The sequence below is a fragment of the Thalassophryne amazonica genome, chromosome 12 (genome assembly GCF_902500255.1).
Source record: "Thalassophryne amazonica chromosome 12, fThaAma1.1, whole genome shotgun sequence".
NCBI lineage: Eukaryota > Metazoa > Chordata > Actinopteri > Batrachoidiformes > Batrachoididae > Thalassophryne > Thalassophryne amazonica.
In genome coordinates, this window is record NC_047114.1 from 6,430,707 (window position 1) to 6,454,163 (window position 23,457).

The 23,457-nt window shown below is 42.8% G+C and overlaps 1 protein-coding gene across 3 annotated transcripts in view; it reads right to left on the reverse strand.

The window, feature by feature from the left end:
* The window catches only part of LOC117521548 (nuclear receptor coactivator 2-like), a 109,621-nt gene that overhangs the window by 19,809 nt on the left and 66,355 nt on the right, over positions 1–23,457 (reverse strand). For 2 of the 3 annotated variants that reach the window (XM_034182870.1, XM_034182871.1), the window contains exons 5-11: positions 19,561–19,664; positions 18,412–18,589; positions 18,096–18,272; positions 13,308–13,409; positions 12,696–12,836; positions 8,349–8,496; positions 5,784–7,026 (exon numbers count right to left, since the gene is read on the reverse strand). In XM_034182870.1, the coding sequence (XP_034038761.1) occupies positions 5,784–7,026; positions 8,349–8,496; positions 12,696–12,836; positions 13,308–13,409; positions 18,096–18,272; positions 18,412–18,589; positions 19,561–19,664 (2,093 nt within the window). Of the gene's footprint in view, positions 1–5,771; positions 7,027–8,348; positions 8,497–12,695; positions 12,837–13,307; positions 13,410–18,095; positions 18,273–18,411; positions 18,590–19,560; positions 19,665–23,457 lie in introns of all 3 variants that reach the window. The other variant, XM_034182869.1, reaches the window with a different exon arrangement.

The window sequence follows — 23,457 nt, forward strand, 5'->3', positions numbered from 1 at the left end:
ATATTACACAACGAAACGTGTCTTAATGTTCACAGTCAATAAACACCAGGTGACGTGTGGGCAGGCTCGAAGATAGAAGACGCCCGACGAGAGAGAAGCCGCGTCCCACACGGCCTCCACCACCAACGGCCTGAAGAACACCGGAGCCGCCAAGTCCCGAGTCCCCAGGTGGTCTCTGTCTTCGGCTGTCGACCCTGGTACTGCTGGCAGAAAACAGAAAGATGATGTGTGAGTGTGAGTCCGCACACTCAGTAATTAACAGTCCAGACACCGTTAGGAGGGAGCACCTCCACCTCCAAATCACACACACTCGTGCAGCTCCTGATCAACCACTTATCTGGGACGGGGTGCGAGGTGAAGCCGTCACTGACACACCAAAACGCCAATCCTCCAGACAAGGAAACACTTCAGGAAAACGGCTGCAACAGAAGTTCAGTTGGTTACACAATGTGTCAGTCAGCAGAGAAATTACCTTAGTACTGGTAGTCGATTTCTCGGCGGGGAGGTGGAGTTGCAGTCCGGCTTATATGGTGGTGTAGATGAGTGACAGCTGGAGTAATGAGTGACAGCTGTCACCTCCTCTGGGTCTGGCGCCCTCTTGTGCTTGGAGCCCGCACTCCAAACAGGGCGCCCTCTGGTGGTGGTGGGCCAGCAGTACCTCCTCTTCAGCGGCCCACACAACACCCAGACAGAGCTTTAATTCATTTGAAAGCTTGACTCTTAGTCTTGTCCATCCAAATTGGAAGTCCCAAAAACCAGTTTTATTTGTTGTTATCTATCGTCCACCTGGTCGTTACTGTGAGTTTCTCTGTGAATTTTCAGACCTTTTGTCTGACTTAGTGCTTAGCTCAGATAAGATAATTATAGTGGGCGATTTTAACATCCACACAGATGCTGAGAATGACAGCCTCAACACTGCATTTAATCTATTGTTAGACTCGATTGGCTTTGCTCAAAATGTAAATGAGTCCACCCACCACTTTAATCATATCTTAGATCTTGTTCTGACTTATGGTATGGAAACTGAAGACTTAACAGTATTCCCTGAAAACCCCCTTCTGTCTGATCATTTCTTAATAACATTTACATTTACTCTGATGGACTACCCAGCAGTGGGGAATACGTTTCAGTACAGTAGAAGTCTTTCAGAAAGCGCTGTAACTAGGTTTAAGGATATGATTCCTTCTTTATGTTCTCCAATGCCATATACCAACACAGGGCAGAGTAGCTACCTAAACTCTGTGAGTGAGATAGATTATCTCGTCAATAGTTTTACATCCTCATTGAGCACAACTTTGGATGCTGTAGCTCCTCTGAAAAAGAGAGCCTTAAATCAGAAGTGCCTGACTCCGTGGTATAACTCACAAACTCGCAGCTTAAAGCAGATAACCCGTAAGTTGGAGAAGAAATGGTGTCTCACTAATTTAGAAGATCTTCACTTAGCCTGGAAAAAGAGTCTGTTGCTCTATAAAAAAGCCTTCCATAAAGCTAGGACATCTTACTACTCATCACTAATTGAAGAAAATAAGAACAACCCCAGGTTTCTTTTCAGCACTGTAGCCAGGCTGACAAAGAGTCAGAGCTCTATTGAGCCGAGTATTCCTTTAACTTTAACTAGTAATGACTTCATGACTTTCTTTGCTAATAAAATTTTAACTATTAGAGAAAATATTACTCATAACCATCCCAAAGACATATCGTTATCTTTGGCTGCTTTCAGTGATGCCGGTATTTGGTTAGACTCTTTCTCTCCGATTGTTCTGAGTTATTTTCATTAGTTACTTCCTTTTAAGGTGGCAGTAATTAAACCATTACTTAAAAAGCCATCACTTGATCCAGCTATCTTAGCTAATTATAGGCCAATCTCCAACCTTCCTTTTCTCTCAAAAATTCTTGAAAGGGTAATTGTAAAATAGCTAACTGATCATCTGCAGAGGAATGGTCTATTTGAAGAGTTTCAGTCAGGTTTTAGAATTCATCATAGTACAGAAACAGCATTAGTGAAGGGTACAAATAATCTTCTTATGGCCTCAGACAGTGGACTCATATCTGTGCTTGTTCTGTTAGACCTCAGTGCTGCTTTTGATACTGTTGACCATAACATTTTATTACAGAGATTAGAGCATGCCATAGGTATTAAAGGCACTGCGCTGCGGTGGTTTGAATCATATTTATCTAATAGATTACAATTTGTTCATGTAAATGGGGAATCTTCTTCACAGACTAAAGTTAATTATGGAGTTCCACAAGGTTCTGTGCTAGGATCACTTTTATTCACTTTACACATGCTTCCCTTAGGCAGTATTATTAGACAGCATTGCTTAAATTTTCATTGTTACGCAGATGATACCCAGCTTTATCTATCCATGAAGCCAGAGGAGACACACCAATTAGCTAAACTGCAGGATTGTCTTACAGACATAAAGACATGGATGACCTCTAATTTCCTGCTTTTAAATTCAGACAAAACTGAAGTTATTGTACTTGGCCCCACAAATCTTAGAAATATGGTGTCTAACCAGATCCTTACTCTGGATGGCATTACCCTGACCTCTAGTAATACTGTGAGAAATCTTGGAGTCATTTTTGATCAGGATATGTCATTCAATGCGCATATTAAACAAATATGTAGGACTGCTTTTTTGCATTTGCGCAATATCTCTAAAATTAGAAAGGTCTTGTCTCAGAGTGATGCTGAAAAACTAATTCATTCATTTATTTCCTCTAGGCTGGACTATTGTAATTCATTATTATCAGGTTGTCCTAAATGTTCCCTGAAAAGCCTTCAGTTAATTCAAACTGCTGCAGCTAGAGTACTGGTAGGGACTAGAAGGAGAGAGCATATTTCACCCATATTGGCCTCTCTTCATTGGCTTCCTGTTAATTCTAGAATAGACTTTAAAATTCTTCTTCTTACTTATAAGGTTTTGAATAATCAGGTCCCATCTTATCTTAGGGACCTCGTAGTACCATATCACCCCAATAGAGCGCTTCGCTCTCAGACTGCAGGCTTACTTGTAGTTCCTAGGGTTTGTAAGAGTAGAATGGGAGGCAGAGCCTTCAGCTTTCAGGCTCCTCTCCTGTGGAACCAGCTCCCAATTCAGATCAGGGAGACAGACACCCTCTCTACTTTTAAGATTAGGCTTAAAACTTTCCTTTTTGCTAAAGCTTATAGTTAGGGCTGGATCAGGTGACCCTGAACCATCCCTTAGTTATGCTGCTATAGACTTAGACTGCTGGGGGGTTCCCATGATGCACTGAGTGTTTCTTTCTCTTTTTGCTCTGTATGCACCACTCTGCATTTAATCATTAGTGATCGATCTCTGCTCCCCTCCACAGCATGTCTTTTTCCTGGTTCTCTCCCTCAGCCCCAACCAGTCCCAGCAGAAGACTGCCCCTCCCTGAGCCTGGTTCTGCTGGAGGTTTCTTCCTGTTAAAAGGGAGTTTTTCCTTCCCACTGTTGCCAAGTGCTTGCTCACAGGGGGTTGGTTTGACCGTTGGGGTTTTTCCGTAATTACTGTATGGCTTTTGCCTTACAATATAAAGCGCCTTGGGGCAACTGTTTGTTGTGATTTGGCGCTATATAAATAAAATTGATTTGATTTGATACAATCAAGGACAACAACTTACACTTCAGAATAATTTGTTTCTTTAAAAGTTAAACATTCACCAAAAATTACTTTCCACATAATTATTGCAAACAGCAACTTTATGACATTTCATGATCTGTACTGACTCGTGGAGCTCGTGTATCGTTCCAAATTAGCACAAACATTTAACCAGCTCCTTCCTGACCCCCATAAAACTTCAAACAAATTCATCCTGTACTTTTTGAGTCACCGCCTGCAAAATATCCTAAAGCCCGCAGCTTTGGAGGAAACAAAAAACTCTGCTGAACACTGTATTCCAGCAACACACACACACACTAATGGTTTCCTCCAGCACTTTGACTGATGAAAGAGGTGGGGCATTAATGAGGTCATGTGTTCAGTACAGTTACACACACAGTCACAACTGTTTATCCACAGCACACAAACAGTTTCTAATTTCTACTGAGAACGTGACCAAAAGTCCAACACTTGTCAAAGACCAGGATTTCGTGGACCAAATAAAGAACCTATGACACACTCAGCAAGGCCACATAATCATTTTAGTTCAGCTTCCTGAAGTGTTGCAGATTGTTACACTTTCCCAAATAAAAGTCATTCATGTTTCTAGCACGTCACACCCGACTGGAGCCAGGTTCGCCCAGAAACCTGCGCGAGGGTTTGCCAGTGAAAACACCTGCACCGCTATTTATCTGTTTATTGTAATTCCATTTTATACAGATTTTTTATTTCATTTATTTATTTTTGACTTATTTTGAAAGGTTTGACGTGGTAGGCCTTATCAACGCAGAGTTAATTGTCACACACAAACATCTAATGTGACAACCATTAGGTTAAATATTTATTTATTTATTTTTTATTAATTATGTGTTAAAATAATAACCAAGGCGGTTCTGTAGTGTGGCAGATGTGGCGATGTGCGTCACCAGCGCACACTCCCACACCTGACCTGTTGAGCTGAATATTTTATAATGATCACATCATGCTCTTAAATGAGGTAAACAAGCTTGTTTTATGCTAGGTACAGGCTAACTAGCCGAGTTAACTAGCACCATGTGTTACCGTGGTGACTGGCCTCAGTTAGCGAGCTTGCAATCCAGTTTGGTCATGGTCTTACAGTTTGTTTTTGGAAGTGCAGAATTTGGTGGAGCGGGATTTGACAAAACGGGAATACGTTACACTATTATTATAGCAGCTTCCACTTCGGATAGAAACATTCGCTTGTCAATGTGTTGCAGTTTTCAAGGCATGACCCAGCAGGCAGGGTGGGGATGGATGGCTTGTCTGCCATCTAGTACTCAAGGTGGGACTATAGTGTGGTGGATGCAGCAACATGGTGCACCAGCATCCAGACCAGACCTGACCTGAGCATGGACAGCTCACCTCTCCATCACTTCACGGATTAATGCTATCAAAGCTACTCTTCATTGCCCACCGCTGAAAATGATTTTCTACAAAAGCCGAAATCAAAGCAAGCTATTCACACAAACTACTGCTTGACATGATCCAATAAAATCCACTGGTCGTAACTGCACCAGCTTTAAACTTTATCAAATAAGAGCAACGCAAAGTGTAGCCTATGTCCTGCTCTTATGTAAAGTTGGTGTATGGGTTTATGGTAGAGGTGACAATGACATCTGGAAGTGATTACAAATGGTCAATTTGCATAAAGAAAGATTGATGCTTTACAGTTTGTATGTTGTGTATTGATGCCCATTTTCAAAAGGAACCTTCTTAAAGTCTCCTGCAGTACACCACTAAGAAATAGTTTAAATCACACAAGATGTCTTTTAGTCAGTCTGCGGAAAAGAAACTCAAGATGGCACCTGTGGCGGCCATATTGGATGACTGACGGCCATTTTCAAAAGGAACATTCCTCTGGCCTCCCTCAATACACCACTAAGAAATGATTTCAGTCAGACTAGGAGTTTTCTGCATGGAAATTAGACTTTTTTTATGTGGGGGATGCCCAGACGGACGAGGCAAAAACACCCCCCCCCCCCAAATCTTGTTGAGCGGGGGTAAATAAATTAAGTATCAAAAAGCTAATTTGACCAGTTCCTACAAACATTAGGTTCAACATTTGTGTGATGTGTCTTTGGTGAGTTAATCATTATCTAGTCTTGCCCACTTTGTTGCCATACTGTGACTGAACATCCAAACCTGATCACTGACCCGGTCTGACAGGTTGACTCCCACTTCTTGCTTCTCAGCTTTTATGCAGGACGGCGTGAGGCTGTCACCAGGTTCCAATTTAACACCTTTCTCCAGGATGCTGTTATCATCCCTATCCAGCAGATAACGAAGCAATGCATTGCCCTTCTTTTTGGAACTGCTCGTCTCCTGTTTGGTGTTGATTTCACCCAAGACGCCCGTGGCGTCCCCCGTTGCAGACTCTGAACCAAACGAATCTTTGCCAGTAGCTTCTGCTGTTATCTTAGCCAACTCAACAGGTGAGGCGCTGTTCTGGAGTAACCTGTGGAGGATCTTGTGTTTCTCCTTTAACAAGGTGGAGTGGCTGTTATTAAGACACACACCCAGAGTCCCACTGATGTCGTCTTTAGCATTCTGTTCATTTCCTGAGGGGTCGTGCGGCGAGCACGGTTGGGGAATTTCAGACTCGGTGGTGAGGAGCTGAAGCAGCTTGGTGTGGCCTTTGTTATTCAAAAGGTGGTTTGGTGCCATGCTGAGCTCCCCCGCCCCTTCATTAGCTTCAAGGCTCTCAGTGAAACCATATTCGTCTTCGCCTCCCAGGTTCTGAAATGGCAACAGGCTTTCGCGGTCCCCAAAAGTCCCAAATAGGCCTGTCTCTGTGTTGGGTTTGTGTTTGGCCAACTGGTTACTGGAGCTGCTGTGACTGTGAAGGCTGACCAGGTTTCTGTCAGGAGACTCTGGATTCTGTTCGATGGTGAGTCCGTGAGAAGCTCTGCGGCCCTGGTTGAGGGCCTGAAGAGCACTGAGGGCGTTGTTGCTGAACCCTAGTCCACTTCCTGTGCTGCTGCATGCAGATGATGGTGAGTGAAGACCTGCTGTAGGAGAAAAATGTTGAGGCAGGTGAGGGCTACTACTGCTGTTCGCCACCATGCTGGGGCTCTGACAGTGACATGGAGACAAAATAGGGTCTAGGACCCCTGAGGTGATGCTGGGGCTTCCAAGGGCTGCAGGACTGGCCTGCTTGAGTCCGTGGATGTTTTCCTGAGGTGCGGGTGCTTGGCTCGGTAGGGCACTCTTGTACCCAAAACTACTTGCAGGGGTGTTGGCGGCTGACATGGGGCGGGGAGTGTTGCTGCTAACACAAACATCAGGGGAAAGTACAGGAACACATGCAGTGGGCGGGGACATGGGGTGCACGCTAATTGGCTTAGCAATGCACTGACTGTCAGGCATATCTGGGTTCATACCACCAGTGTTCTGCTCCCTGAGGAAAGACAAAAAAAACAACAATTAACAGGACTCTGAGTGAATAACACAACCTGGCACCAAACCTGCAAATCAAGGCCAAAATCTAAAGGATTCTAATCTAGGTTGGCCCCATTAAGAGGAATCACCAGGTACAACCTTGACCATTTGGCATGCTTTATTTTGCACGATGTGTTGTAGTATCAAGGACCCTGGTAACTGAATAAGACCACGGGGATGCCTACATATCAACCGGGGGCAAATCAATGGGTACTTTCAGTGGGGGTGGATCGGTGTAGTGTGCCTTAATTGAGAGAGTGGCGACATGACGAGTTGGGGGGGTCACATGACTTATGGTGCCATCTTGAGGAAAGTGGACCAGAGTCATTTCTGTGATTAAAAGTCTGACCGTTTAGTTTTTTCACACCATGTTCAGACTGGGACCCGAAGTCTGACGTGCACCTGTTAAATCAGACACAAAAGGCTGTGATTTGACACTTTTCTGCTTTCAATCCTTTGTCTGCCATCATATTAGAACAGTTTTTACAGTGTGCACTGATTAAAAATGGATCAGAAAAGTCCACAACTTTACAGCATGAAGTCGGAAAAAGAGGAAATTGTCCAGTTTACCTTTGATTTGGAGGTGATGACTGTAGAAAGAAAAACTTGTTGAGGGTCAAATTAGTCCAGAATAAAGAAAAATCCAGAGACGGAAACCTTTAAAAGTGTCACACACCTCATTGCAGGACACAGAGTTGCAGAGCTGCAGCTGCATAAATCAGGCTTTAAATTAATTAAATAAATCATCATAAATTGTACATTTATGTCGATTTGATAGCTTAACTATGTTGATATTTATTTTTGATAGTAACTGTACCTGGATGTGTTGCTGTATGTGGTTAAATAAAAAAAATGTTGAAAAATAAAAGGTTCATTCAGTAGTTCAGCACAGTTGGAACCAAAATGGCGCCATGTTCTGAGTTGATGTTACTCTCTCAATTAACGGACTCTAGACCGGTGGCCTGCCTGGTGGTTGGGATAAATGTTCCAGAGTACGACTGATGCAGGGACACACGGCACTGTGTTCCTGGACGTGACCAAGCCCCAACATTTTCAGCAGGTTTTGTGAAAATGGGTTTAACAACATGCGTTTTACATAACAAAAGGAGTGCGTTTAAACATTCCTGGCATCACGCATTATGTCACTATACACTAATTAACACACAGTTCTGAATGCTATATTCCATTTCTGCTAATAAACACCCCTAATTGCTGGTGTATGACAGTACAAACACTGAGGAACCTTAGCAGATTTTCAGAGCGGGACCAGGCGGCTGGTACCTCTGCAGGATGTGTAACGACATGTAGAGCTGCGGCTCATTGGTGGACGAACACCGGACCAGTTTGCTTTTAGTGTGAGCCGAGACGGCCGTACCGTCTGACAGAGTGAAGCGGTACAGAGGGCTGAGTGCATGGCCGTGTCCCAAAACTGCAAAGAGACCAACAGAAATGGACAAAGTTAACATGACTATGATGAGGGAAAAAAAATTAAAATAAACACACAATGACTGCCGAGTTGGCCATGCTTTTTCTGCAAATAAATTCTCAAACAAATAACAAAAGACAAAGTGATGAGGACTCATGGTGACCAAAAGAGCAATGAAACAACAGATAAACTGACTGACTGGAAAAAAAAAAGAGTTTAAGCCCAACAACCGCACCAAATCTAACCCTGTGAATCCTGTGGCCAAAGATGGCTAAAACCAGATACCTGCGGAAGTGGTCTAGAACCTTCAGGAATGATTACTAGAGCTCTTGGCGAAATTCTATTGGACCTGCATTAATGGCAAATGTCCAGCAGGTGGAGATATTCCATTTCAAGTATGTTGGGATATGATGATGACCATTCTCTTGTTTAGAGTACTGGTAGTACCGTATTTTTCGGACTATAAGTCGCACTTTTTTACATGTTTTGGCTGGGGCTGCGACCTATACTCCAGAGCGACTTATAAATGAAAAATATACCGGTAGATTCTCAATTAATTTACCGTAATAAAACAATTTTACGTGACAGAGTCGCTCTATGTTTTAAAATAGCCACCAGAAACGGAAATACAATGCATCATGGGCACTGTAGTATGGCGGCCGCCCTATAGATCACGCTGGTCGCGATAACCAATCAGAGAACAGAACATTGGACGCGTATTCCTCACCTCACCCAGACAATGATTGTGAAACAGCGTGTGAAGCAGACGAACACGGTGCTTGCTGTTATTCCGGGAGGGCTAACAAAACAGCTTCAACCCTTGGATATCAGTGTGAGCAGAGTGTTTAAGTTGACGCTGAGGGCTGCGTGGGAGCACTGGGTGAGCGACGGCGGAGGATTAGCGTCTGCACTTCGAAGGAGCTGGTGTCAACACCACGGGGAGGTCATGAGCTGCGCAGGTAGGTGCTGCACGAATATTGGCAGCTGACACCTGGTGTGTACTATGGTCCACAGCGGGTAATATGTTAGAAAAGAACAGTTCAGCGATGGTGCGGGTTATGGTTCGGCTCGCAATGTGGTCCGCAAAATACAAACATATCCGTAGGTAAAATGCAGCTCACGAGAGGGCACTCAAGGCTTGTGTGACTGTTCCTGCGACTTCTGACTACCATCAAAAAATAAAAATTTCAACATTACTGATAACTTAACAAGACAACGGAGAAGGCCTGAAAAAATGCCACCAAAAAGAAAATCATACTCTGCAGATTACAAGTTGCGACTGGTGAAATATGCATCTGAAAACGGTAGCCGTCACAATATTATCATCTGAACTTTTCATGTTAACATACCTGTATGTCCATGCGACTTATAGTCCAGTGTGACTTATTTATGATTTAGTTTTCTTTATAAGGAATAAAGTGGCTGGTGCGACTTATACTCCGGTGTGACTTATAGTCCGGAAAATACAGTAGATACCTGGTTACAGGCACAGGTTTTGCAATTGATACACTGATCAGGACAAAGCTGTTACGTTTATTTATCGGCAACAGTATTTTCAAAAGGGACTGACCTGGAACATTCATTAATTTTTTTTGCCTCTTATCTGGGCCATTGTGGTGGCAGCAGAACAAGAAGCTCATCTCACACTTCTGTAACCTGTCCTGTAACTCTTTCAGGGGATCCCGAGGCCTTCCCAAGCCAGTTGGTAAATACACTCAACAAAAATATAAACGCAACACTTCTGGTTTTGCTCCCATTTTGTATGAGATGAACTCAAAGATCTAAAACTTTTTCCACATACACAATATCACCATTTCTCTCAAATATTGTTCACAAACCAGTCTAAATCTGTGATAGTGAGCACTTCTCCTTTGCTGAGATAATCCATCCCACCTCACAGGTGTGCCATACCAAGATGCTGATTAGACACCATGATTAGTGTACAGATGTGCCTTAGACTGCCCACAATAAAGGGCCACTCTGAAAGGTGCAGTTTTGTTTTATTGGGGGGGATACCAGTCAGTATCTGGTGTGACCACCATTTGCCTCATGCAGTGCAACACATCTCCGTCGCATAGAGTTGATCAGGTTGTCAATTGTGGCCTGTGGAATGTTGGTCCACTCCTCTTCAATGGCTGTGCGAAGTTGCTGGATATTGGCAGGAACTGGTACACGCTGTCGTATACGTCAGTCCAGAGCATCCCAAACATGCTCAATGGGTGACATGTCCGGTGAGTATGCCGGTCATGCAAGAACTGGGACATTTTCAGCTTCCAAGAATTGTGTACAGATCCTTGCAACATGGGGCCGTGCATTATCCTGCTGCAACATGAGGTGATGTTCTTGGATGTATGGCACAACAATGGGCCTCAGGATCTCATCACGGTATCTCTGTGCATTCAAAATGCCATCAATAAAATGCACCTGTGTTCTTCGTCCATAACAGATGCCTGCCCATACCATAACCCCACCGCCACCATGGGCCACTCGATCCACAACATTGACATCAGAAAACCGCTCACCCACACGACGCCACACACGCTGTCTGCCATCTGCCCTGAACAGTGTGAACCGGGATTCATCCATGAAGAGAACACCTCTCCAACGTGCCAAACGCCAGCGAATATTGCCCACTCAAGTCGGTTACGACGACGAACTGGAGTCAGGTCGAGACCCCGATGAGGATGACGAGCATGCAGATGAGCTTCCCTGAGACAGTTTCTGCAGAAATTCTTTGGTTATGCAAACCGATTGTTTCAGCAGCTGTCCGAGTGGCTGGTCTGAGACGATCTTGGAGGTGAACATGCTGGATGTGGAGGTCCTGGGCTGGTGTGGTTACACGTGGTCTGCGGTTGTGTGGCTGGTTGGATGTACTGCCAAATTCTCTGAAACGCCTTTGGAGACGGCTTATGGTAGAGAAATGAACATTCAATACACGAGCAACAGCTCTGGTTGACATTCCTGCTGTCAGCATGCCAATTGCACGCTCCCTCAAATCTTGCGACATCTGTGGCATTGTGCTGTGTGATAAAACTGAACCTTTCAGAGTGGCCTTTTATTGTGGGCAGTCTAAGGCACACCTGTGCACTAATCATGGTGTCTAATCAGCATCTTGATATGGCACACCTGTGAGGTGGGATGGATTATCTCAGCAAAGGAGAAGTGCTCACTATCACAGATTTAGACTGGTTTGTGAACAATATTTGAGGGAAATGGTGATATTGTGTATGTGGAAAAAGTTTTAGATGTTTGAGTTCATCTCATACAAAATGGGAGCAAAACCAAAAGTGTTGCGTTTATATTTTTGTTGAGTGTATAATCCCTCCGGCATGTCCTGGGTCTTCCCCAGGGCCTCTTCCCAATGGGGCATGCCTGGAAAACCTCCGCTAGGGAAACGACCAGGGGGCATCCTCACCAGATGCCCAAACCACTTCAGCGGGCTCATTTCAATGCGAATGAGCAGCAGCTCTACTCAGAATCCCTCCCAGATATCTGACCTTCTCACCCTGTCCCCAAATGCAAGCTCAGACACCAGACGGAGGACTCTCATTTCTGTAGGCATGTAAATCGAGAATCTCGCATTCTGCGTCATCTGTTTCTTCACCATGGCAGTCAAGAGCATCCGCAGGACCTCAGTCACTGCCCAGTCAGTCTATTGATCTCACACTCCATATTACCCCATTTGAGAAAAACACCCAAAGATACTTGAATTCCTCCATTTGGGGCAGTAACTTTCTTCTGACCCAAAGGGGACGGTCCAGCCTTTCCCAACAGAGGACCACGGTCTCAGATTTGGAGGTGCTGATCCTTATCCTGGTCGCTTCACACGCTGCCTCAAACCTGCTCAGTGTGCAGCGGAAATCACATGAAGCCAACAGCATCACATCATCTGCAAAAAGCAGATGCAACTCAGGTCACCAAAGTGGACACCCTCCGGTCCCTGACTGTGCCATGAAATGCCATCCATGAACATCACAAACAGGACTGGTGATAAGGGGCAGCCCTGGCAGAGTCCAACAATCACCTGGAACAGGTCTGAACAGACACAGTTCATTTTTGAGTGTAACTGGAATACAGGCACCAAGAGGAAGCATATGAAAGTTTTTAATATTAAAATCCAAGTTTTGAGTGAAAAAGCTTCCAAAATATTTTTTTTTTTGTCAATTAGAGACCACCTGATGTAGTCATTTTAGTTGTGTTACCATCCTGTTGGTGTTTCTTGGCCAAGGATATTTCCCCATCTTTCTGCATGTGGAACCTTTTGATGCAGTGGCGAACCAGGTCCTCCCAGCCCGGCTTCAGGGATGCTTGTAGCAGACTGGTGTCCAGAGATGTGATCTTACCTGGAGGGGTCACAGACCGTGAAGAGCTTTTTACACAGAGCAGCACTGAGTGGAAACCTCTTTCAACAAGAGGACCGGAGTTCCACTCATTACATCAAGAACCCTGCAAATGAGCAAGGCACAAGCAAGGCTACCGCCCATCTGCAGCTAAATCCTGACTTCACTGAGGGTTTGGGTGGTACAGTTACAGACCTGAGTGTGGTACTGATCGTGTCAGTGCAGGTATTGCAATTTTTCAGGAATTAAATAGAACAAACCCAGTCATCGCTCTGATGTGGACATTAAAAATTAAAATAAAAAAATTGGGTCAATAATTTGAACGGTATTAATGATACAAGTGCAGAGAAAAAAATCCATATTAACTGCAGATGTGGACAAACTGTAGTACTCATCTTCAGTATTCTACTCTGATACTTTGATTGTACTCCAGTTTACAGGACACTGCTGTAGCTCCACCTCTTGCACTCGTACCTTGGAGGTCCTGTCGCGTGGTGAAGCTCTCATGTGTGTGCGTTATGGGCTGCTTTTTGACCAGAACCCTCCTCGCCACGCAGATCAGACAAGACTGGAAATCTGCACATATAATAAAGGAGGAGCAAAAGACGCTTACTGGAAAATAGTTTTCCTGTCCAGAACAAAAGTCAGACCATCCAGCAATATGTCATTTAAAAACAGTTTTTCCCAGTGACCTACTTTCTCAGAGGTCAAGGGTCAAATCAGAAGAACACTTGCAACATATGTCCAAAAACAACAACAAAAAAAGGTGTTAACATAGAAGCAAAAATCGTACAACTGTTTGGGATTCATGCACGCATTAAACCAATGTGACTTTTGACCTTGCCCAAGGTCCTAGGGGAAAAAAGCTCATATATACGGTACTTTTGGTCATGGGTGGATATTTATGTTTTTGTTTTTTTGTTTTTTAGATATTTTGGTAAGTGGACAAACAAAATTAAATACAGTAGTGTTCAGAATAATAGTAGTGCTATGTGACTAAAAAGATTAATCCAGGTTTTGAGTATATTTCTTACTGTTACATGGGAAACAAGGTACCAGTAGATTCAGTAGATTCTCACAAATCCAACAAGACAAAGCATTCATGATATGCACACTCTTAAGGCTATGAAATTGGGCTGTTAGTAAAAAAAAAGTAGAAAAGGGGGTGTTCACAATAATAGTAGTGTGGCATTCAGTCAGTGAGTTCGGCAATTTCGTGGAACAAACAGGTGTGAATCAGGTGTCCCCTATTTAAGGATGAAGCCAGCACCTGTTGAACATGGTTTTCTCTTTGAAAGCCTGAGGAAAATAGGACGTTCAAGACATTGTTCAGAAGAACAGCTTAGTTTGATTAAAAAGTTGATTGGAGAGGGGAAAACTTATATGCAGGTGCAAAACATTATAGGCTGTTCATCTACAATGATCTCCAACGCTTTAAAATGGACAAAAAAAAAAAAAAAAAAACAGAGACATGGAAGAAAACGGAAAACAACCATCAAAATGGATAGAAGAATAACCAGAATGGCAAAGGCTCACCCATTGATCAGCTCCAGGATGATGAAAGACAGTCTGGAGTTACCTGTAAGTGCTGTGACAGAAGACGCCTGTGTGAAGCTAATTTATTTGCAAGAATCCCCCGCAAAGTCCCTCTGTTAAATAAAAGACATGTGCAGAAGAGGTTACAATTTGCCAAAGAACACATCAACTGGCCTAAAGAGAAATGGAGGAATATTTTGTGGACTGATGAGAGTAAAACTGTTCTTTTTGGGTCCAAGGGCCGCAGACAGTTTGTGAGACGACCCCCAAACTCTGAATTCAAGCCACAGTTCACAGTGAAGACAGTGAAGCATGGTGGTGCAAGCATCATGATATGGGCATGTTTCTCCTACTATGGTGTTGGGCCTATATATCGCATACCAGGTATCATGGATCAGTTTGGATATGTCAAAATACTTGAAGAGGTCATGTTGCCTTATGCTGAAGAGGACATGCCCTTGAAATGGGTGTTTCAACAAGACAATGACCCCAAGCACACTGGTAAACCAGCAAAATCATGGTTCCAAACCAACAAAATTAATGCCTCGCAGATGTGAAGAAATCATGAAAAACTGTGGTTATACAACTAAATACTAGTTTAGTGATTCACAGGTTTGCTAAAAAAGCAGTTTGAACATAATAGGTTTGAGTTTGTAGCATCAACAGCAGATGCTACTATTATTGTGAACACCCCCTTTTCTACTTTTTTTTACTAATAGACCAATTTCATAGCCTTAAGAGTGTGCATATCATGAATGCTTGGTCTTGTTGGATTTGTGAGAATCTACTGAATCTACTGGTACCTTGTTTCCCATGTAACAATAAGAAATATACTCAAAACCTGGATTAATCTTTTTAGTCACATAGCACTACTATTATTCTGAACACTACTGTAAATATTTAACAAAATGTTTCCAGTTCAATGTGAATGTCCGCAACAACTTCACTTGTCTCTGAAGTCAAATGCAGGATGAAAACCAGCCGTACAGCCATCGTTTGTATTTCCACTGCTGCTTCAGCTCAATGCAAGCTTTCCTCACATGATGGGTGCTTCTCATCATAGACAGTCTGTTGTTCCATGAAACCACAGATTTTGTTGTGCTTTCTGGCTTTTTTTTAAAGAAAAAAATCCTGAATGTGGTGCCTCTTGATGCTGGAACCAGGAACCAGTAACTCGTATACCCTGACTTTGTTTCCCAAAATGAAGGCACAGTGATCCATTTTCACCACAGGGGACAATACAGTCCCAGGAGCCAGTCCAAGTTGCACTGAAAGAACTTGTGCTAACTGATCATCTGCAGAGGAATGGTCTATTTGAAGACTTTCAGTCAGGTTTTAGAATTCATCATAGTACAGAAACAGCATTTGTGAAGGTTACAAATGATCTTCTTATGGCCTCGGACAGTGGACTCATCTCTGTGCTTGTTCTGTTAGACCTCAGTGCTGCTTTTGATACTGTTGACCATAAAATTTTATTACAGAGATTAGAGCATGCCATAGGTATTAAAGGCACTGCGCTGCGGTGGTTTGAATCATATTTGTCTAATAGATTACAATTTGTTCATGTAAATGGGGAATCTTCTTCACAGACTAAAGTTAATTATGGAGTTCCACAAGGTTCTGTGCTAGGACCAATTTTATTCACTTTATACATGCTTCCCTTAGGCAGTATTATTAGACGGTATTGCTTAAATTTTCATTGTTACGCAGATGATACCCAGCTTTATCTATCCATGAAGCCAGAGGACACACACCAATTAGCTAAACTGCAGGATTGTCTTACAGACATAAAGACATGGATGACCTCTAATTTCCTGCTTTTAAACTCAGATAAAACTGAAGTTATTGTACTTGGCCCCACAAATCTTAGAAACATGGTGTCTAACCAGATCCTTACTCTGGATGGCATTACCCTGACCTCTAGTAATACTGTGAGAAATCTTGGAGTCATTTTTGATCAGGATATGTCATTCAAAGCGCATATTAAACAAATATGTAGGACTGCTTTTTTGCATTTACGCAATATCTCTAAAATCAGAATGGTCTTGTCTCAGAGTGATGCTGAAAAACTAATTCATGCATTTATTTCCTCTAGGCTGGACTATTGTAATTCATTATTATCAGGTTGTCCTAAAAGTTCCCTAAAAAGCCTTCAGTTAATTCAAAATGCTGCAGCTAGAGTACTGACGGGGACTAGAAGGAGAGAGCATATCTCACCCATATTGGCCTCTCTTCATTGGCTTCCTGTTAATTCTAGAATAGAATTTAAAATTCTTCTTCTTACTTATAAGGTTTTGAATAATCAGGTCCCATCTTATCTTAGGGACCTCGTAGTACCATATCACCCCAATAGAGCGCTTCGCTCTCAGACTGCAGGCTTACTTGTAGTTCCTAGGGTTTGTAAGAGTAGAATGGGAGGCAGAGCCTTCAGCTTTCAGGCTCCTCTCCTGTGGAACCAGCTCCCAATTCAGATCAGGGAGACAGACACCCTCTCTACTTCTAAGATTAGGCTTAAAACTTTCCTTTTTGCTAAAGCTTATAGTTAGGGCTGGATCAGGTGACCCTGAACCATCCCTTAGTTATGCTGCTATAGACGTAGACTGCTGGGGGGTTCCCATGATGCATTGTTTCTCTTTTTGCTCTGTATGCACCGCTCTGCATTTAATCATTAGTGATCGATCTCTGCTCCCCTCCACAGCATGTCTTTTTCCTGGTTCTCTCCCTCAGCCCCAACCAGTCCCAGCAGAAGACTGCCCCTCCCTGAGCCTGGTTCTGCTGGAGGTTTCTTCCTGTTAAAAGGGAGTTTTTCCTTCCCACTGTAGCCAAGTGCTTGCTCACAGGGGGTCGTTTTGACCGTTGGGGTTTTACATAATTATTGTATGGCCTTGCCTTACAATATAAAGCGCCTTGGGGCAACTGTTTGTTGTGATTTGGCGCTATATAAAAAAAAATGATTGATTGATTGATCAGTCTGTCATCTCTGAAGGAGCCATCAATCACAGAGAGATGCTGAGAGGAAAAAGGTCTCCCTCAGTGACATGTCACTCACCGTAGTCACAGTGGAGACTGAGACAAGAGACGAGAAACCCCCCAAAAATGCTTACGTTTGGCAGATGTTATCTCCAATACCACCTGAAGCAGGCGGCACGCCACATTAGCTGCCACTTCCTCAGTACGCAGACCACTGGAGCAACCAGACCAAGAGCAGGTGCATGCAGCCACTGAGATTTGGACACTTCCAGGGTGTTGACCTCAGAAAGCGCCACCACTCCAACATGGAACCAGGGGTGGTGATGGTCTAGTGGTTAAGGCACTGGGCTTGAGACCAGAAGATCCTCGGTTCAAATCCCAGCCTGACTGGAAAATCACTAAGGACCCTTGGGCAAGGTCTTTAATCCCCCATTGCTCCCGGTGTGTAGTGAGTGCCTTGTATGGCAGCACGGCATGAAGTGCCTGAAGGTTTGAGCCCAGTGCCACCGTGCAGCAGGAAACTCCTCAGCACTGCACCCCAGACAAGACCCCGCCCACGCACACACACACAAACACACCCCAAGGCTTACTTTGTTTTACGACATCAAGTTAACAGTTCAGGCTTCTTCATGTAAAAATATTTAGAAGACATATATATATATATATATATATATATTTTTTTTTTTTTTTACTTGATGCTGTATCTACATATTTCAGAAGATGCAGGTGGGCAGAAAAAGGAACCGTCCTCTCTACCTTCGCCCTCTTCCTTCACAGACTTGGGTTGTGAGATGGCGAAACACTGCATGGTCTCGTACTTCTGCTGCAGCGCCTCCTGCTGGTTGTTGGCGGGCTGGGCTTTGCCGTCGGCGTGAGGGTTAACCAACATACGACAGTTAAATGTGTGGCTGTTCCTGCTGCTCCGATGATTGACTGGACGTAAATCAAAGGCAGTATTTCATGCTCAGAAACAGGTTTATTCCAAACAGCTGCCAGTTTTACAGATTGCAACTTTTACCACAGATAACAGAGAGCACGTCAGCCCTCCTGGCTAACAACTTGTGGTTCCTACCCAGACTCTTGGGCAGGAGGTTCCTGATGAACTCTGCATGGTCTCCAACGTGGAGCACGCTGTAGACACTCGTACTCATCAGCTCCTCCTGCTGGTAGCGCAGATACTGACTGACGTTCTCCGACACAAACACGATGTTGCCCTCCATGTTGACCACAAAGAAGAAACCATCCAGGGCCTATGAGGAAGGCGGAGAAGGAAGTGGACAAGTGGAGGAAACAAGGACAGATGAAGACAGATCAATGGAACAGAAATCAATGTCAAAGAAATATCTTTTGTTAATCCCAAATGGCCAAATCACACAGTGCATAAATCACAGTGACTGAATGCAAATCATCACTTTAAAAAGTAACTTGTAGCATGACGTGGCGTGTAGCACGAGTGAGCATCCTGATGGAAAGAAATGATAAATCTTTGATTTCAATTAGTTGTAAATTAGAAGTCCAGATTAATTAAAGGAAATGTTTCCTGTATCTTTTAACAGTCAAGATCAAGTCTGTAAACACACACTGTGCGTGTGTGTCTTTGAACTCCTCACATGTATGGAACAAAAGTCTCATATTGTGAGAAATCACTTTAAAGTTCAATGCAGCTTCCTCAAAGGTGGCAAAAATAAGTGTGTGTGTGCTGCTTTAGGCCCCGCCCCTCCCTTCTCAATGAGATACTGACACCGCCTCATTTTCTACACGATTGGAGAAGTGATAAGCAAAAGTCACAGCGAGTGAAACTAGTTGTACGTGTTTTGGTGTCTTCCCTCGCGAATCTCCCGTGCACACGCTCGCTCAGGTTTTGAAGACGTTGTCTTCCAGGAACACTGACTATTCAGGAAAACACTGTTTACATTTCTTAAATAACAATTTAAATCAGCCCAGAGAGACGCACTGTGACTTGCAAAAATTAAAATAAAATTACACATTATTAATTTTTGTTTTCCAATTTTTATTTAAATTTCAGCATGTTGCAGAGATTTGGTTTCACACTGACATTAAAGAGCATACCTTTAAAAATTATTGTATGATGCAAACTGATTGTGATGATTAGTGTATGATGCAAAAAATGTACTTGTCATTAAAAGCATAAAAACCTGAAGTCTAAAAGTGACGAGTACTGTGTACGTGATGCTGTGGTTCCTGTTGGATCTGTGAGTACCTCCAGCATCATGGGTCCAAGAGAGCCTTTATCAATGACGGCCTGTGCGGTGGACGAGACGTCAGCCTTCTGCACCTCGTCAGCTCCACCCCCCAGAGTCTGCTCTGTAAATACGTTTTAATAAAGAACAGTTAAAAGACTCATCACAGGTCTGACATACAGTAGTGTTCAGAATAATAGTAGTGCTATGTGACTAAAAAGATTAATCCAGGTTTTGAGTATATTTCTTATTGTTACATGGGAAACAAGGTACCAGTAGATTCTCACAAATCCAACAAGACCAAGCATTCATGATATGCACACTCTTAAGGCTATGAAACTGGGCTATTAGTAAAAAAAAGTAGAAAAGGGGGTGTTCACAATAATAGTAGTGTGGCATTCAGTCAGTGAGTTCGTCACTTTTGTGGGACAAACAGGTGTGAATCAGGTGTCCCGTATTTAAGGATGAAGCCAGCACCTGTTGAACATGCTTTTCTCTTTGAAAGCCTGAGGAAAATGGGACGTTCAAGACAATGTTCAGAAGAACAGTGTAGTTTGATTAAAAAGTTGATTGGAGAGGGGAAAACTTATACGCAGGTGCAAAAAATTATAGGCTGTTCATCTACAATGATCTCCAATGCTTTAAAATGGAAAAAAAAAAAAACAAACAAAAAAAAACAACAGAGACGCGTGGAAGAAAACGAAAAACAACCATCAAAATGGATAGAAGAATAACCAGAATGGCAAAGGCTCACCCATTGATCAGCTCCAGGATGATCAAAGATAGTCTGGAGTTACCTGTAAGTGCTGTGACAGTTAAAAGACGCCTGTATGAAGCTAATTTATTTGCAAGAATCCCCCACAAAGTCCCTCTGTTAAATAAAAGACGTGCAGAAGAGGTTACAATTTGCCAAAGAACACATCAACTGGCCTAAAGAGAAATGAAGGAATATTTTGTGGACTGATGAGAGTAAAACTGTTCTTTTTGGGTCCAAGGGCCGCAGACAGCTTGTGAGACGACCCCCAAACTCTGAATTCAAGCCACAGTTCACAGTGAAGACAGTGAAGCATGGTGGTGCAAGCATCATGATATGGGCATGTTTCTCCTACTATGGTGTTGGGCCTATATATCGCATACCAGGTATCATGGATCAGTTTGGATATGTCGAAATACTTCGAAATACTTGAAGAGGTCATGTTGCCTTATGCTGAAGAGGACATGCCCTTGAAATGGGTGTTTCAACAAGACAATGACCCCAAGCACACTAGTAAACGAGCAAAATCTTGGTTCCAAACCAACAAAATTAATGCCTCACAGATGTGAATAAATCATGAAAAACTGTGGTTATACAACTAAATACTAGTTTAGTGATTCACAGGTTTGCTAAAAAAGCAGTTTGAACATAATAGGTTTGAGTTTGTAGCGTCAACAGCAGATGCTACTGATGCTACTATTATTGTGAACACCCCCTTTTCTACTTTTTATTACTAATAGCCCAATTTCATAGCCTTAAGAGTGTGCATATCATGAATGCTTGGTCTTGTTTGATTTGTGAGAATCTACTGAATCTACTGGTACCTTGTTTCCCATGTAACAATAAGAAATATACTCAAAACCTGGATTCATCTTTTTAGTCACACAGCACTACTATTATTCTGAACACTACTGTATCAATTCACCACCTACCATGAGCCATTTTAAAAATCAATTTACTGCCTATAATTTATCCAATTTTATTTCAACAAGCGGAATAAAACCATCCAAACAAATGTCCGACTGTGATTTACATTTAGAGAAACATATTCATTTGTTAGTCCCTCACCAACGTTTCAAATTGCCTAATATTGTTCTTTTTTCCTAACACTTTTACAATTGATTTATTATGTTAATGAGACCCAGTCTAAGGACCTCAGTGGAGTTGACAGTTGGACTGTTTGGATTTAGGGGTGGTTCCAGAGTAGCATATATAAGATGCCTGGAAGTAGGTTTAGGTTTGAGGCATTCCACATGGGTTGTGGGTAGCAGACACAAAATATTTGATATTGCTGGAACAGCCAACTGGCCATCCTCAATTTCAACATCATCCAATGTAGTAATGGTATTAAGTTTGCAAAGCATATCCCTTTATGATTTTTATGGACATGTCTACGAAAGCAGGCCACAGTCTCAACTTGATGAAGTTCCTCCCCTGCCACAAGGTCTCAGACCTGCTCTGTGGCCTACTGTAAAGTCCTAATGTTACCCTCCCTGTAGATCTCTATCTATGTTCACAGACAAGATGGTGGCACATTCCCCAGTAGGGCGAAGGCCATCTGGCATCAGCAAGCCACGGCAGCCCCAGAACGAAGGCCAGTTATCAATAAAACTAAAGCCTTGCTGTCTACAAAATTGTGCCAACCACCTATTTAACGATATCAGCCTGCTAAACGCCTCATCATTATCCCGGAAGGGGAGGGGACCAGAGACTATTAATTGATGCCGACATCTTTCTGGCAAGGTCACAAGTCCTCTCTATGTCCATTTTGTGACCTCAGAGCGCCTCATCCTGACATCATTGGCGCCAATGTGAATAACTATGTGACTGTTCCATTCTCTGTCTACTCTTCTGCAGCATCAGCACCCTAAGATGGGGGGCAATGTCGGGCGCTCTGGCCCCAGGAATACATTTAACATCAGCCGGTGTCTGTAACCTGATTTTGCGTCAGGAAACAAGGATTATCTGCCAATCAGATTGAACAGCTTGGTCAGATCAATAAAGGCAACATGAAAAGGTTGTTCTTTCTGTTGTTCAAGAGACGTTTCCAGAAACTGCCGGACACAGAAGATCATATATGTGGTACATATGTGGTACTGCCTGGATGAAATGTGCATTGAGATTCAGGATAAATTTCTTCAGCAAAGAGATTCAATGATAAGGGTCTATTGGTGGCCATTTTTGATGCCATTTTGAATCTTAAATCCATGAATGAATTTAGTTTAGGCACAAATGAGTTTACTGTGAACTGCAATGGTCTTCCCATTGAATCTCTGTGATATTTAAGTTGTTTAAAGGTGTTTTAGTGGAAAAACTGTATTTTGGTGGCCAGCTTGGATACCATCTTGGATAACTGGCTTGAGGTCAGTTTTTATTATTGGGAACATCCTAATTGTGCTTTGGGGTCATCTAAGGAACCTAAAATAGTTGGTTTGGTTTAGTCCTGGGGGGGGCGCAAAGGTAGTGGTAGTAGCTCCCCTAGTATTGTTGACTGAGACTGATCTTAGTTAGTACCTTTCCTGTGACACTTAATAGGGAAATGCCTAGTTTGTTGTCTCCTTCATCGCCCTTCTGTTTGTATAAGGTGGTGATCTTAGTATTTAAAAATATTGCATTTATTCCAAATATTCTATTTTTGGAAAAAGAGAGAGAATGCCGTTACAATTCTTAAATATTATGAAGTTGATTTTGGTTGCACCCCCCCCACATCCTCAATTCTCGCAAGCTAAACAATTCCAAGAATTTTATTAGAAAATACAGTATAATTTCATGTTGTAAAAGAGAAGTTGTATGTAAAATATCGGTCCTTAAACTTTTGCACTGTGGTAACTAAAGGCATTCAAATCTGCTGCAAGTGTTCCCACAGTCTGAGAAAATTCAAAGACCTGTCATTCTATGCTCAACTACAGCTACAGTACTGAAACTCCACATCCACAGAGTCATAGCACCAGAAATTTACCTGAAAAATCTGAAGGTCTAGCTCAAGCGTTTTTAGAGAAGCTGGTTTTATAAGATAAACAATGGCAAACACCTAACATTTTGAACTTTGTCTGTTATGAAAACTACCTTCAACCTGGAAATTTTTATTATTTAATTGTTACTTATATATTTATTTTGCCAGAAAATCTGAGATTGCCAGGTGCAGTTTTCCCCATATTTGATG